Source organism: Ambystoma mexicanum, chromosome 4p (assembly GCF_040938575.1).
Source record: "Ambystoma mexicanum isolate Mex_15411 chromosome 4p, UKY_AmexF1_1, whole genome shotgun sequence".
NCBI lineage: Eukaryota > Metazoa > Chordata > Amphibia > Caudata > Ambystomatidae > Ambystoma > Ambystoma mexicanum.
The window spans coordinates 59,040,034-59,057,596 of NC_090927.1; the positions used below are offsets into that span (position 1 = coordinate 59,040,034).

A 17,563-nucleotide genomic window follows, 5' to 3' on the forward strand; every position below is an offset into this window, starting at 1 on the left:
AATATGTCAATATTGTGAATGATCTGAACACTCTGAGGCTGACGTGGGTTCCAGATGCAGTCCTGCTTTGTGGGTCCCTGGTGTTGCTTATTGCATGGCTAGCATAGAATGGAGTTGAAAAAGCATCTTGGTTTTGAACAACAGGCAGGTAAACAATTTTTAAAAAATCACTATTTTTGAACTGATTCGCTTAAATTCAGTTGGTACTTAGGGTTCCATCAAGACACAAGGGGTGATGGCTGGAAGATTTTCAATAACTCGCAACCTCTGGCATTGCTCTGGGCGGCCATCCAGACCATCGTTCTTCGCCTGCCAAGCCATTACAGTGAGGAGTATCTTAGGTCTCCGGGCCCAGCAGGCACGAGTCCCACTCAGGGTGACTACAGCAAAACAAAAGAGGTGATGGATAGAAGGTTTTGAATTAATCGTAACCTCTGGCATTGCTCTGGGCAACCATCCAGACCATAGTTCTTCGCCTGCCACGCCATTGCATTGAGGAGTAGCTTGGGTCTCTGGGCTCAGCAGGCACGGGTCCCACTCTGGGTGACTACAGCAAAACAAAAGAGCTGATGGATGAAGGTTTTCAATTAACCTTAACCTCTGGCATTCCTCTGGGCAACCCTCCAGACCATCGTTCTTCACCACGCGGTTCCAAAGCCATCATGGGGCTTTTGAAAGTCCGACCTGTCCTGAAGCAGTAGTAGAAGGTATGAAAATAATCTTTTCATGATGGAGGTTGCATTATAACTCTTCTTGTTAGATCACCTTCATTTTACTGTTTGGTGATGCAGCCCTCTGGACTGGGCAATATCTCTAGGAGCTGCTAGCTTACTGTCAACTACGGAGTACATATGCAAAGCATAGGATTCTGCCTGCTACCTAGATCCCTCCTGGAAGGCATACCATGTATCAGTACCAATATCAGATACGAAGAATGCCACGAGAAGGAGTCAGAGCCCAGTTGCAGCAGACTGAGCAGTCCACGGAGCTGAGAACTTCAATTGTATCAAGTTTTGTTTGTTATCCCCTGACCTGGCTTTCGTCAATATCACCTCTCGAGGGGAGAGCTGGAGGCAAGTTGTAGCAGTCTGAGCGGATTCAGGGGTGAAATAACTTTGTTATTATTGTAACTAAACTAAGTTCCCTAGTTTGTGACAGCAAGCGTTAATTAGCGTTACAACTACAATGGGAACCAACAAAAGCAGGAAGTAACTGTCCAAACCTCCCACCCACAATCATATGTGCTACATGGGCACAGGTACCTGCTCACCCTGCCACCCCCCTGCACTGCCGCCTGGCCACCCCCTGCACTGCGTTTTGTATCTGTACCCATACAGTCCCCCACCCACTTCTCTTCTGCACTATCAGATATACCCTATCTGCTTAACGTAGCACTTGCTGGCTGCATTACCCCCTTTAATTATTTATTTTTATTTATTTTCTTCTGTTCTGTCCTCAGTTCCACACTTTCCACTTTCCCTTCCATGCACTTACCCCTTTTCCCTTTCCCATGCACTTGCACGTTCTTAATGTCACTGGGCCAAGTAAGATCGTTGTCTTTGTTCTCCGCTGTTCCCCTCCCTTTTACCTGGTCGCGCTCTGAAACACTTGTGTACGAGCGCAATAAAAATAAAATATCAATATTAATATCAATACATAGTATGTTGAAAAGACCAGTGGTAACTATGCGAACCAGCATAACCTGGGCATTTGTCCATATTTGTACCAACATGTTTGCTCATTCCAATCGCCACACTTGCTACCCCACCCAGGAAAAAGGTGCAGAATGAGACATTCTTTCTTTGTTGGCATAAAAGGCTTCAGATTTATTTTCACAACATTGTTTATAACTACCAAATTCAAAACACTGCAAACCAAACTTTGAGAAAATAGCTCTGAAGGTGCGGCGACCAGCCGACTGATCTGTGACCAATCCTTGCTTCCCCCTTTCCCCAACTGAGTCCACTGTAGGCCAAAGCTCCCCCAACCATTCTTGTCTGAGCCCCGCCTGCACTTGCATGTGTTCATGAGCTGGGGGAGTGCCGTTTTGTTGGGAGTAGGCTCATGAATACCTCACGAGAAGAGCGAAAACCGTTCCTGCTTTTCCACAGCTCGTTAGTAGTCTGTATCTTTCCACTGGTCGCAAAAACCACTGTCACGCCAAAGATGGGTCCATGCCCACCGTGGCTCCCCCTTTCCTTCTTCATAACTCCAGCAGTTTTGTGCATAACTTCCAAAAGAACTGTTCCATGCCTACTGATGACAAATGCACTTCATCCTACACATAGTATTCCGGGGATTTTAAATTGATCAGACCGTGCCTGATCTGCGGGAAACCTCTGCCCCTGCCGAACTTACCCATTGCCCCGTTCAATTTCCTTCTTGATATCTCTACTGCTGCATGGCTTTCTGCGCCCCTCCTTTCCTGCCTCGGAATGATCTCTGACCAGATGATGTCTGTCTCGCCCAACTGGAAGGACAATTCCTGTAAAGTGAACATCATTTCCCTCATCAATGACCCCCTACCCAAGGTTGTCAGGTCATTCCCACCTAGATAGATGATCAATACGTTGGGCCTGTGCTACTTGCCCAATAATTTGTCAATGTGCCCCTGCAACTGTGCCCATCTCATCCTGGGCACCGGGTGCAAGCAGATCCGGTACTCATCAGCGGTCATCCTCTGTCTTCCCGCCGTGCAGTGGGCCCTGGCCCTAGTCACAAAAGAATACCCCACTACCCAAACGGACCACCTCCTCTTTCGAGCTGCTGGTAATTGGAGGGAGATGAGAAGGTGGTAATTAATAATACATTTTGTCCGGCCTTATGTACCTCTTGAAGCAACCTGACTTCCAACCCCCAATTCTCAAGATTGCCTCAGGCCCCATGCTCAGTTTGGCTGCTGATGTAGCCGCCCCTATTTTAAAGAAGTGTGTACCAAACACCCCTCCTGTTCCTCCCATCCCTTTCAAAGCCATATCCATCACGCTCCTGAATTGGAACCTGCTCAGGGCCGTCCCATCCCTGTGCAAGAAAACGGGGGTCCCCGCCCCTGCCTGTCTCCTCTCCTGAAAGTAATTTGTCAGCCCTGCTATCGGACACACTATGCTCCCCTGGATGCTATGAAGGGTGACTGTTCTCCTCTTTCCTTTCTGATCGGTCTTAGATTTCCTCATATAAATGCACACCTGCTCCTTTGATAATTGCACATCCTCCAACCTTAAAAAACCAGAGCCCAGTCCCTCTCTATTCTCAGGAACCAGCTCGCTTACTCTGAAGGCTCCAAAGAAGGCCAATGAAAAGGCTGCCGTGAACAAAACCCTCTCCCCCTTGCTATGGCAAACCGTACGTAGGGTTTCTATTAAGCTGTGCAATTTCACAATGTCAATGGGCCCCCTTGGGTCAGGTTTTTTCTCAGTTTGCTTTGCCCAACCACTCATTGCCATTGCAGTGTAATGCTCCTTGGTAGGATTGGGTTTGGGTTTGTAGTAATGAGCTATTGCAGACAAATGGTAAGACATCCAGGATCTGGTTTTCCCAGACTATCCCCATCCGACAAAGGCGCGTACTGTCGTCCCTCTTTGTCCTTCCGTCAAATATTTTTCTTGAAAGGCCAGGAATTCCTCCCAGCACCCCATGTACCTCCTCGCTGTGCCTGGGCCAGAGCATTGTGGATTACAGAGCTCAGATTACCCCAATCATGTCCCACCACTGCACCTTGAACAGGGTCATCCTCTTGTTTGCCTCTGGACAGTTCCCCCGAAATGTCTCCCACTGCAAACGAGAGAGAGAGTCAGCTGCCATGTTCTTTACTCCTGGAATGTGTTGTGCTCTTACCTCTGCATTTAGTTTGAGCAATCTTGTTGTGAACTCCCTCAGTAACCTCAGTACCCTCACATTGCTGGACGTCCCCTGATTAATGATTGTACCACTGAGAGGTTATCTGACCACAGCACCACCCTCCTATTTGCTAATGACTTTCCCCAAAGCTTGAAAGCAACCACAATAGAATATAGCTCCCGCAGGGCGATGTCCTTGGTAATTCCCTTGTGGTGCCAGGCTTCTGGCCAGGCCTGATCTCACCAGTCGCTACCCAGAATGGCCCCAACATTGTGTGTGCCTGAAGAGTCAGTGAAAAGCTTGAGTTTCTGGATAGTGGCCCACTGCTCCCACCACATTAGTATCCCATTGAAATCAGGAAAACCATCCCACATTTTGAGATCCTCTTTACCATCTGCCTCCAGCCGCACGTGCTGGTAAGCTTCCTGGGCTTCCCTAAAGTCCTCCCCCTTACCCAGGGGTGAGGGAGGTGAGGACGCTGCCCCGTTATTTGGGCGCCTCCTCCATGCTTTCATCATCACCTCCAAAATGGCAGTGAGGAGCCCAGTGAAAATTAGCAAAAACGTGGCTAAGGGGGCCCTCAGTTCATCTCCATGCGTACAATTGGACGAGCCACATCGGGTGGATGACAAAGTAATGACGGTGGTGGAACGCACCCAAATTATAGACTTTTTCACTGCCACAAATGTGAAACCGTGAATAATACTCCCACCACATATAACACGCCGCAAATAAGCTCACCAGCAACCTCTATAGCAATTGACAACAATAACTTGCTTTGAAACATGTTTAAATCTACAAAAATAATCGATTGGAGATTGCCCACCACATATTTCCAGTGCAGAATATGTGACAACACAAAACACCAACCTCTCTGCGAGCCCGGATTTAAATTGGCATTTCTCATCGTCATCAGAGTAGATGGACTCCTGGAACACCTCCATCGAAGCTAGGTCAGGATGTGACCTCAGCAAGCAGCAGCCTGCCTCCTTCTTGCCAAGCCTGAATGCTATTGCAGCGACCGTCAATTAAATGTGTGCCTTATGCTCGTCCATGCCGCAAGTACAACAAACCACACAAAAAATATCCCGGCCATAGTAGTGGACATAATCTCGGCACAGAGTGTGGGTGCCTTTAAATAGAGACCTACTAGTTGCAAAGAAGTCATCTTAGACAGTCAAGCGGAAGGGGAACTTGATACATATTTTTTCCTTCTCAACCCCCCCACCACAGATTAGAATCTATGGAGAGGAGACAAAATGAGGAAAAGGATGGCAACGAGGATGAATTTACTTTCATCGTGCAAAAAACAAATGAGGGGAAGAAACGGAAACCAAAACTGACTGCCTGTCAAAGAAAAAGAAGAAAAACTGAGAGGAAAAACACGCATCTTTACTCTCAAGTAACAGCGCCTGTTCAGAAATCTTAGGCACAGGCACTTGCAAATGCACATCGCACAGATATCATCTTTGTGGAGAATGCACATTGCCCAGATATCATCTGTGTGGAGAATGCACATCGCACAGATATCATCAGTGTGAAGTATGCACATTGCACAGTCTGTGTGGATAATGTATATCACACAGAATGCACATTACATAGATATCACCTGTGCGGAGAATGCACATCGCACAGATATCATCTGTGTGGAGAATGCACATCGCACAGATATTATCAGCGTGAAGTATGCACATTGCACAGTCTGTGTGGATAATGTATATCACACAGAATGCACATTACATAGATATCACCTGTGCGGAGAATGCACATCGCACAGATATCATCTGTGTGGAGAATGCACATCGCACAGATATTATCAGTGTGAAGTATGCACATTGCACAGTCTGTGTGGAGAATGTATATCACACAGAATGCACATTGCATAGATATCATCTGTGCGGAGAATGCACATCGCACAGATATCATCTGTGTGGAGAATGCACATCACACAGATTTAATCTGTGTGGAGTGTTAAGACTGCTATGAATTGAAAACTATAGATCCATTGGAGCGAGCATACTCTAACTTTACCCCCACCAGAGAAAGCCACACACACAGGCATTTTAGATAATTGGCTAAAAGTACCAGACATAGCTACCAGACCAGGCCCTCAACATCTCAAGCACCACCAGCCCATTTCTCACAATTGAATATAAATTCAGCTCACGTGACTGGCCACATAACTAATTATTCATCGCAGACTGTGCAGTTCTTGCCTGAAACCCAACAGAACACCATGCACATAGGGGCACCATGCAAATGGCTCCCAGTCACCAGAGAAAGTGAATTGAGATCAGCAACTGTGGCCGAGAATTGGACACACCTCGAACAGTGCCCCGAAGAGTCCACTAGCATTGCCACCCACAGCATGGCTACCTACACAATCGATCGGAATAATGGACGCCCACACTTCTCCCGAGAGACCTTTCGCAAATAGAAGACAGGTTCTTTATCTGCTGCAACAAATTCCTGAACTCAGCATCATCACTACAAACAATATAGAAAGTATATAACTTCCGAACTTGGGTAGCTCTACTAATTGGGCGATTGTCACAGTAATTTCTCCGGTTATTGTTGACAGACCATGTTTGTTTTTTCTTCAACCATAGCTAATCTGGGTTTCAGAATACACTATCGTGTAACACAGCAGATTCCGTGCACCAGGCAAGAGCCTTTATATACGATGCATGGGGAGACCCAACAGCCAATTTGGCTCTCAGCCACTCGTCATGGCGCAGCTATATAGAAAAATAGCAAAATGATGCAGACAAATGCCCAAAATATACATCAACAAGAAGGAAAACAATGGATGGCATACAAAGCCCTGGATGGGAAACATTGACCAGCAACAAGTAACAGACCGTTGACCGTTTTATCTTCGAACGCGAGAGATGACCAGTCTTTTATCACACATCCTGAGGGAAAAGACATCATTGCTTCTGCTGAGCTGTTCCTCCTCCAGGAAACATGGCTTATGCAAGAATTAGCCCTGGGTGATATCATAGTAACTCGCGCCAAGCTCGAAAAAGTCCTGAGGGAAGACCTAGGTGCATAGGTGCGAAACGTCACCTGACTACAAAGAACTATACGCATGGAGGGAATGACAATAATTATATATGCACATAGATATATGACTTTCCAATAGAGGACAACAGAACATTGGCTATTGCACTCTATGGTCCCCAAGATGGTTCTTTTACAGAGGCTCTTGTGGAAGCAGCGTCCAGGACCCTGGAGGAATGGCAACGACTAGGAGCTGGTGTGGCAATAATGACAGCAGGAGATTTTAACGCACATTGCGTTACAATGGATGACCTTACCCTTGAGGGATATCAATTGGAACTTACGAACTAAAATAATTCTAAGTACACCATTAACCAAAGAGCCTATTGAGGAGGGCAGAATTTGGTCTGACATATTGTCAAATATGACTTTCTACCGATCTTACTGACCAGTGAAGTGAAAAAGCCTCCTCTTGTTTGGACTTAATATTTGCCTCAGCGAGATTACGAACTCGTGTGATGGAAGACAGCGTGGAATTTACGGGGATAAGAGATCATGCAGTATTAAAAATGACTGTATCCCCATACATAAATATATCCACTGGGGGGTCCAACGGCGCCGACCACCTGTGGAAAAGTTGAATGCGTTACTAATAAAGCACGTTTTGCAGCATGGAAAGGACATTCAAGACAATGGGTGGGACCTAGGTGGTCTGCATAACACCCTCTTTCACCTACTAGCCAGCAGAGGCCAGAGAGGCAAACAAGGGGTAAACATATTGTATTATATTGTAATGTATTTGGTTATTTATATAGCACTCTTTCCCCACTTGTGTGGCCTCAATGCACTTTTTCCTTGATTGGAACGCCCTTGGTGACCGTAGTCGAGGTAGTTTGAAAATTCTATGGAGTTTAGCTTAGGAGATGCATGTGTGCATGTTAGGACAGTTTTTCGGAAGTCCAACTAAGGGCTTAGTAAAACCATTCAACTGAGGCAGTACAAGACTCTACTCTTAGTATAAAGCTGTACCACCTGAGTGTAGGGTAGCGTAGACAGAGCAGCCAGGCTTATTTTAGGAGGTAGAGAGGGCAGTAGACACAGTACAAGTGAAATTGTAATACAAATTATCCAAAGAAACACTGAAACACTATGCATTGAACAAATAAAGGATTTATTTAAATACAGGTAGGCCCAGATAAATCTAGGGGTAAGTAAGTTCTAACACATTATGTGAAATCACAATATAAAAACACAACACTATACTTGAAATCCACAGACTCAAGTATAAACCTTATTTGGAACACCTTAAAGTAGTTCTAGGGAAGTCAATACCTTGTTATACACATTTAGTACAGGCCAAGCCTATTCTTTGGAAGTAAAAGACCAATGGTTACTTTTAGATTTCATTCAGTAATACAAGGGCAGTAGGCCCTTCCAGTTGTACAGTGAGTCTTGGAACAAATCACATAAACAGTCAACTGGACAATGTACTTTTGGTGAATAGTGAAACACTTATCCTAGGTGCAGTAAAAACCTATACTACTTTTGTCATAACACACAGTTATACCAGGTGAGTAAAACCTAAGGATCTAATATACAATTACATATGCTTTTGAAATCAGGGAACCCCAGATTGAGGTAAGCAATAACTCTGGTAACTTATTTTGGATGGCACATAGTTAACACAAGGTAAGTAAAACCCACATACTTTAACTTGACAATGAAGGGGAAAGTAAACCCAATGTCACACTTTACTGAATAGTTATTCTAGGTAGGCAACAACCTAATGTAGACTTATTAAGGACAGGCTAGCAGCAAGTCAAGGGAAGCAAGACCCAGTTGGGGGACACTCATACAGTTATTCTAACAGGACTAACCTGGTGATACCAACAGTTGGAGGACACTCATACAATTACCCCTACAGGAATAATCTGGTGAAACCAACACATTACTTTTGTAAAGAGGCCCAACCTAATCACAGGAGAGTAAAATACCTTCACATCTATTTTCAATTAGACTGGCAAAACAGTGGCTAAGGAAGAAAAGATGTTAACCATACTTTTAAAAATAGTGCATCACACATTCAAGATCAGTAAGAACTTTTGGAACTGTTCACTCTTAGAATTACAGTTACCAACCAACTCTTTACAAGTAAGTAAAACACTTGATTTCTTTTCTAGGCTGAAGTCCCAATCCCTTCAAAGTCTTTTCCTTATTCTTGGAGCATGAGTGTTCTCAGTGGCAGAAGGGGGGTCACTAGGACTAATGACCAACAGGCAGTGTTAGAATAAGTTCTTTAGTAGCAAAAGTCAGAGTTCCTTAGGAAAACTGGGCAAACAGGTGAGTCATTTACTTTTAGAGTTACAAGTGAGACCAGGGGCTTCACAGAAGACACCCCAGCAGTATTCTAGCAGTGGGACCGGGTGCACTGGACGTGGGACCTCCCAATCACAGAAAACACCCCAGGACTACACAGAAATCCCAACAGGCTTAAGGTAAGTATATACCCAAGCCAACACAGTAACTCAGCAATGAAGAAGAGATTACAGAAGGAGAACTTCAGGGACTGCAGCCAAATACCCGGTCAGTGGATTCCTTGTCCTGGAGACTGAACACAAGAGCTCAGAAGGGACTTTGCAGCAGGGATCGATGAAGAAGGCTCTATGCAAGATTTCCATCATGGCTAAATGCGGTTCTGCGGATTTGGCCACTTTTCAAGGAGCACAGAAGAAGACAGAAAAATCATGGTTGAATTCTCGTCATTTTAAAGGTCCAGCACTCTTGTGCACACTTTTTGGACTTGCTTCGTTTTTCTGGAGATACACCAAGATGCCCACGAAGTTTCAGCGAGATTCGGAATTCGGAAGACCATGCACTGCATAGTGGCTGGAGGTCCCAGAGTATTGGGGTATTGAAAGAACGCAAGGTTGCAGCAACCCTTGGGATGGCTCAAAATGCAGGTCTTCTCAAGTCTAGTGGGTCTCACCAGGCTTTGGGTTTGGGTAATTGTTTTCGGAGACCCCAGGTCGATTGGAAGGAAGGGCTGCAGCAGGCTTGCGTTACACAGCAGGCTCTCTGGTCACTGGAAATCGTCTTCGCCGCTTTTCCTTCATCATCCTCTTCGGTTTTCTGTTCCAGTGGTCAACATGACTTCAGCTTCCAGGTTTCCAGTATTTATCAGGAACTACAGCACAACCTCTGCATTCTCTCCCTGCATTTTACAAGAAAGGGGCGTCTGGTTGTCTAATAAGGACAGCCAGCCCCCCACTGGGATTAGTCCCAGTTGAAGCAAGGCGTAAAACAAAGGAGGGGGAAGTTTTGGACTCCTCCCCCACTTACTGTGCTTACGGACTGACTGGAGCCTGGGCGGGGTGTCCAGGAGACTCCCGCCGAAGACAAAAATCCCACAAAGGAATTTCCCACCCTGGATGTCAGGGGAAGGAACAAGACACGACAAGAAACACTAAAATGGCAGAAAAAGAGGACAGGGGCCATTTTGGTAAAATGAGCACCCTTAGGTGCCTTTACTGCAGCTGTGCCCACAGCCCGCGGTAAAGGTGCACCAAATTAGTAAAAGGTATCACTGCCACCAGCCATTAAAGGTAAGCTTGTCACTGTAGCAGAATTGCATTGTATCTCCCCAGCACTCCACATAAGGTGGGGTGTACTGGCCTCACAGAATAAAATGTATAAGGGATCCCAAGATTCTTTCTACCCTTGGGAACTGTAGTTCACTCAAGGTTAGCACAAGAAAGTTAAATGGGTAACCCAGCAACAACAGGCACTTATTGCCAATAAGTTGTTAAACATGATAACTTTAAAAAGACACAATGGAGATTCTTAAAAATGACACCCATAAAAAGAGTTAAAGAGTAGGTGAGTGTGGAAAAAGGTTCCCACTCACTGAGGTATTAAAGAAAAATATCCCACTAGAAAAGCAAAAAGTTCTCGGGTTGAACCAGGAAAGGAAGATTTACCAGCTCTGTCGAAATCTTACCTAACAGTGCATGTTGCCGTTCTAAGACGTGGGTGGCTGGCAAGGCTCTACTAAGCAGCCCAAGAGAGGTCAGACACGTGCGTGGGTGCTGCTGAGAGTTAGAGATAGATTTCTATTGTTGAGAGAGTCTATGTGAGGCCTGCCATACCAGTTTCCTTTTGGTCGGTGTTTGCTGTATGCTAGTGGCAGAGGTGTTGAGGTATGTTGGGTGTTTCAGTCTGGACTGCTATGTGTGAACTAGACCGGATGTGCTTGGCCACAGCCGTATTATATTGCCATATTTGATATATTAATACACAGAAGGAAAACCATCGACAGAAAGGGGCGATAAGCGATACGAAGAACAGTTCCAACCAGAGGCATTGCTGGGGGTGAGGAGGCTATGGCCCTGGATCTTTTGGTTGGAGCCCCGGATAGAAGCTCAGGGGCTACAACCAAAAGGCTAGCTAGCACCGAGTCCCACCAGTCCCGACTTTAGCTTTGCCCATGATCTTTTCCAGACCTAGCAACACCCCTGGTTCCAATCTAGATTTCAAGGTCAAAAGGGCTGAAATCAATAAACTGACAGAACACAGACCCTGGATGTTACTACACAAAGATAACAGAGAATCGGAACATTGAAAAATGATATAGTGGTTAATGAAGGCACACAACACTAAATGTTCTAGTATACATGTTGTACATACCTCACAGGCCATCTCGGAGGAAAGTTGTTGTAGGTACATTGATAAACTACATATGGATGACGCCGAGATGCAGATGCCTAAGGAGCCTGGTATTCAGATTGATGCTGAGGTTATATACCAAGTAATTATTAAACTTAAAGAATCCAGGGCCCCACATGGTCTTGTAAAAAAAGTGCTCAAGGCCAATCTAGGAATCTGGGCTGAACTACTCACCTCCGGTTATAAGCAGATCTCGATCAGTGCATCTTTACCGTTCAGTCCTCATACCCATACATAAGAGGGGCCCTATTGCAGAGCCCAGTAACTTTGGGCTCTGGCATGGGCGATGCTGGATTCCAGTAGAACATCTTTGGCACCATCTTGCTAAAACAGCTTAACAGCTGGGTGGAGATGGAGCAGATACTGAGTCCTCAGCAAATGGGATTCAGGCGAGGAAGTAGTACAACAGACAGTTTATGGGCACTCCAGTCGCTAATGGAAGAGGCAACTCAGGGTTCTAACGATTGCCTGTATGTGTGTTTTGTTGACTATTCCTCTGCATTCGACTGCGCCATAAGATCTCACCTCTAGAGCAAGCTGGAAAAATGGAGAATTGAACCCAGCCTTTTGTACTGTCTCAAGCTCCTGTATACTAAAACCAGCATGGCTGTGAGAGTATTGCAGGAGGGTACCCTCACGATGTTCGTCAACACCGACATGGGCTTGAAACAGGGTTGCGTCCTGGCCCACACACTCTATAACCTGTATGTATCCGAGTTGAGCACCCATCTGGATGCATGTCGTAATTTTCACCCAAAGTTAGCAGGCAGGTCTGTAGGATGGGTGTCATGTGTAGACAACATGCTCCTTATAGACCACACACCTATAGGGCTTCAGAGATCGATAGATGGCTTCTATGAGTATGCAAGAGAAAGTCTTAGAGTCAACCAGTGTGTGTTGTATTTACAGACCCTAACAGAAATCCCCTTCACCTAAAAAGAAACACACTTAAACAGTGCCATGAATAACGCCTGTGCTCCGCTTCCCTAGCACATGTGTGGCAAGCATCGAACACTGCAACCCAAAGAATGGCTCTGCAATTGTTTTATTCAATTTTGAATGATCAGAAGTAGAACCTTTCACCAAGAGCGGCTCTTTTTCTATCAAATATTCTTTGACATTTTGACTTTTGACTTTATTTTATTCGAAATTATGACTGACCACCGTGGGCTCTTGCTCTACCCACTATTGTTGTTGGGTGAGCGGTGTGCCACCCCTTCCCTGGCCCCTCTCTGGCCTTCTGGCTTGGGTCACCTGGGCCACAAGTGTATGCAACATTGAACGCATTTGCCCTGTGATGCTGCTGAGGGCTCTTGCCCTTTGAATACCAGTCTCTTATTCAACACCAGGGCATGTTCTTGAGCCTCTGGTGAGTCATCAGGGCCTTGCGGGCTTATTCTGCACCTTTTGTACGCCCCGTGGTGTGCTTCGTTTCCGAGCGTCACAAGGAGCAGGTTTCCCGGGCTCTGTGACGCTGATGGGGATCTCCGGCCTGTACGGCTGGTGAGGCACTACAGCCTTCGCAGGGCAGCGGGGGAGGGTGGGCCTAAACGTTGGAGGCGCACCGACCCACGGTTATATGCCCAATGGCATCCTCCGGGCCTCACCTCTGCACTGACGTCCTGCTGGTCCTCCGCTGTTTTGGCACGGGTCCATGGATCAGCTTGTCGCCATTGTGATGCCTTTGCGTACCTGCGGGAGCTTCACACGCGCAGGCCTGGGCATGATCTATGCAGGCAAAAAAGGCACAGGACACCAGCGGATAGAGCACACGTCTATCTTTATTCAATGCACAACAGGAGCTGTCCCTTCTCCCCATGCCCTCCTCCCTAACCCCAACGTCACTTACCATGGGAGATGGCCACAACAGCAGCCGTCCCACATAACGATATGGAGGGGCAGCTATAATCTATCAAGTATGTCCACTGGTTGACACGTGTTTTGGCACTAAGCCTTTCCCAAAACCAGACATTTAATAATCAAAATCCAATTGACTTCTAAGTATAATTCACCATACTCCTATTCACATTTCTTCTTGCACAGTCATGGGTTAATCCACGATTTATCCATTCCAGCAGATATTCTGCCTCGCGTTTGTGAAGAACAGCGTTTCCCATAAATCATCCATCATCTTTTATAGCACACTTGTTATATACATTTCTTTATATTCATAACATACATCCCTTCTGACGCTGCAATGCACCGCATTCATCACATGCATTTCATTTATTATAACATTGTATCTCATTCACACTGACCTTTGTGAAGATGCTGTTCCATGTGATTAGACTGTCATTGAAGGTCAGCTCTTCCCCAGAAGGAGCCAGTGGGTTAAACCTCCCAACTTGAACTGTGTAACTCATATTCCCAGAGTGCACCAAGTTTAGAAGGTCATAGACCACCATGACGTCCCCGTTCTCATCAAAGAAGACGTCGTCACCAGCAGAGTTGGTGAAATGCACACTCTTCAAATATCTATGGAGCTGGAGAAGAAACTGTATTATTCACAATGGAGATTTGTACAGAACAGAAGATATCCAGGTGTCATAAATGATTTAGAATTTCCTTACATGTGTCGCCCGGGGCAAGCTAATGAGGTACTTGTGCTCATAGCATTGAACAGTTAAAAACCCTCAGCACCATTAAGGTTTAGTTACAGTACCAGTGCTAAGTCAAACAGTTCCTCAAATGTAATACTTTTCTAGAATGTTTACTCCTGTCCGCCATGGCTGAGGTCTAAGTTCTTCTAATGAACATGGCTCATGTCATTCTCCCCCCTCCCTGTTTAGATAAAATGAGGCATGTAACCTGTCTCAGTTCACAAGGCGCATGGCCCTCAAATTAGAATGCACAGTTTATCTGTTCTGTGTTTAAATTAGCTCCCAAAAAATAAAGGAAATACATTTCCATTCATTTCCCAAATTCTGTGTTAAAAACCTATGCTTTTTCTCAAGTGGTGTCTTGTTCCTCGTGTGTATTCATAAAGTTGCTGTCAATCGAATACAAAAAACTAATGTAATTTAGGATCAACACTGAATTAAAGACAATTTGATGGTTGCCAGCTGTGATGTTGCGTGTGGCGGGCCGGGCGCGGTAGGCCGGGCACGGAGTTAGGCAGAATCACCTGCAGTACCCTTTGGGATTACTACATGCAATTTAGACTACAAGTGTCAGTACAATTTCACCTTTGGTACGAGTCTGTACTACACAGTTATGTGGTAGCAGTGGCTGAGCAGCCAGACTTATCTCAAGAGTTTAGTGAGCAGTATAACAAGTTACACAAAGGACCAACAGATACAGTGATTCAAATATACACTTAACTCAAGGTTTCTTTGGTAAAAGAATATACATTTATTTACACAGTTAGTTTGAAAACATTACACTAGCAAGAGCAGCTGAATATCACACACTTAATATACCACAGATACACAACCAATAAGTACTGAACAAGTTCAACTCCCCTGAGCAAAATGGCCCTTCAGTTACTTAGAAACGGGGTAAAAATACAAGGTTATGAGAAATGCAGCCCAACTACATTCATAGGCAGGGCAAAGGGTGTCAGTTAACTACAACCAGCAATTCTTCTCAATAGGCCTGGGCCAAAGTCAATGGTTCAGAGTCTTTGTATAGGATAGCACAGTTCTGGTTGTAAACGGTTAAGTCTTTGCCACAGAGTTTAGAAGAATTTGGCTAGGCGAAAAGTTTGATGAATGTTTAGGGAAGGACTAGCCTTCGAAGTTGAGGAAAGTTCCACGAACTTTTGCAATGGACAAAAAGATTAAAACACACTGAAAATGAAAAGTTCAAAGCCCCAAAATATAGCAAAAGAGCTGGAGGGCTCACAGGTAGAGGGATTTAAGCACTTGTGTGAGAAATCTCCCTAACACACGGCAGGCCTGGCACGCAGCACAAAAAGTGAAACACACACAAGGGCTCGCAGTCTCGGAGCGGCAATGCCCTTGCGGCCTCTCTGACTCCCTTGTATTACCTTCATCATGTGGTCTCTTACGGCCACTTCCCCTGGTTTCATGTGACTATCACATCCCTCCCCAACTTGGATGACAAACATTTTCAAAATCACAACTGTTGCCTCACGTTACATCTCCAGAGGCATTACTTTTAACTTTAAATTCAGAGTCTTACCACTTCTGATTTTGATTCTCACTGGCTCCTGTCTTCTGGTAGATGCCATTCAGGCAGCAGCATGGAAGGTACAGATCCTCTGCGGATAGAGTATCGTCCACCGTCTTCTCTCTTCGGGGTGGCAGACCCAGTGGGGTTTGCCTGAATTGCCTCTACTTCTGGACTTTCTCCAGGTGGTGTTCCTGGTGGCTCTCTTAGGTCTTCTGCCTGGGGAGCTTGCTCCGTTGTCATGGGGCCTGTTCTCGTGGGGGCTTCTCCTTCTTGAGTCTCTTGCAAGGTGGTGCTTGGTATCCGCCTGAAATGGGACACGTTCCGTGTGACAGTCTCTGAGCCCCGGGATGCAGTTACTAGTCCTTGGTCTCGATGGGTGATGGTCCATGCTAGTGATTCGTAGGGGAGTGCCATCTTCCTAGGAGGGGCTCGGTTCTTGATCAGCGCTGTATCCCTCACTTGTAGGTGGCTTGGTGTTGCTCTCCTTGTGCAATCTTTCTTTGCGTTGTGTTCTTGCCTCCTCTGTTCAATCCGTTCTAGGTCTGCCTGAGGGGGGAACTAGGAGTGGTAGAGGGGAAGCCCTGCCTGGATGGGCACCCCGATGGGCCACAGGGCTCACTTGCGTGGCTGAGTGAAGAATCTGTCGGTACAGCCACAGAAACCGGTACAATTCTGGTAGCCCTGGTCGCCCTCTGTCCTTGGCAATTCACACGCATTTGTTGATGGATGCCATGAATCTCTCGGCATCTCCATTGGCCTGGTGCCAGTACGGTGTGGTATGGTGGTGTCGATCCCCTACTTTGTCGATGAATCGCTGGAATTCTTTACTACTGAACGGCGTGGCGTTGACGCTCTTGAGCGATGAGGGTATGCCATGGACGGTAAACGTTTTCTCCATTGCGGTTGCCACGGAGGCTGCATCGGTGGATTTGACTGGTTCAACCTCTGGGTATCGTGTGTATTCATCCACTGCTACCAAGAGGTACGCCTCATTAGCGATTGTGCAAAAGTCCACACTCACACGGCATCCCACCTACATTCACTTCTGGGTGGGAAGACCATGGGCTCTGGTGGTCCTGGCCAGCAGGTATTGCTGTATTTGTGCCATCCATACTCGTGACTTGAGGAACGCCTGTGTCTTCACGATCCCTTGGTGCCCTTCATGCGCAAGGTGAAGTGCCTGGTTTTGCAGTCTGGAGGGCACTACAATGCAGTGTCCTTTGAGGATCAGTCCTTCCGGGGAGACGGATAGTTCATGTCTGATCACAAACAGTGCTTGCATTTGTTCTTGTGGCATTCGATGGGCGACGGCTGAGAGGAAAGTTTTCCATTCGTCTGTTAGTATGGCCTCTTTGGCGATTTGAAGGCAGGTGTCTTTGTTTGTTTCTGATACTAGCTCATCTAGTCTTAACGCTTTTGGCCTGGTGCCCGCGATGATGTGGCATACATGCTCATTTCTCTCTTTGCCCGCCTTCCATTCTGTCACAGTGGCAGGTCTTAGGTGCCGTGACAGGAAGTATGCAGGGTTGTCAGCTCCTGCTCTGTACTGTACTTCCAGATCGAACTGTTGCAGTTGGAGAATCAAGCGCTCTATCCTGGCAGGGGGTGTTTGTTTGTTTGTTTATTATTTTTATATTGCGCACCAGACCCAGAGGCATCAGGGCGCAGAGCATAAAATAATTCAAAGCTTAGTTACACAAAATTGCAAGATAATCACACAAAATTACAAGATAGTCAATTGGAAACAAGTGAAATGTTGGGGGTATAGTAAATGAGTGACCAGAGCAAAGGGGTGTACAGAAACATGTGTGTATCACATAGTAGCACCTCGTACCGTGAGGACTAAAGCTGTACAGTTTAAAGCCAT

At 46.0% G+C, this 17,563-nt stretch overlaps 1 protein-coding gene across 1 annotated transcript in view; it reads right to left on the reverse strand.

Moving 5' to 3' along the window:
* Nucleotides 1–17,563, reverse strand: part of LOC138452741 (vomeronasal type-2 receptor 26-like) — a 367,489-nt gene that overhangs the window by 191,967 nt on the left and 157,959 nt on the right. Inside the window, exon 5 of the mRNA XM_069605089.1 lies at nt 13,821–14,057. Coding sequence (XP_069461190.1) covers nt 13,821–14,057 — 237 coding nt within the window. The remainder of the gene's footprint in view (nt 1–13,820; nt 14,058–17,563) is intronic.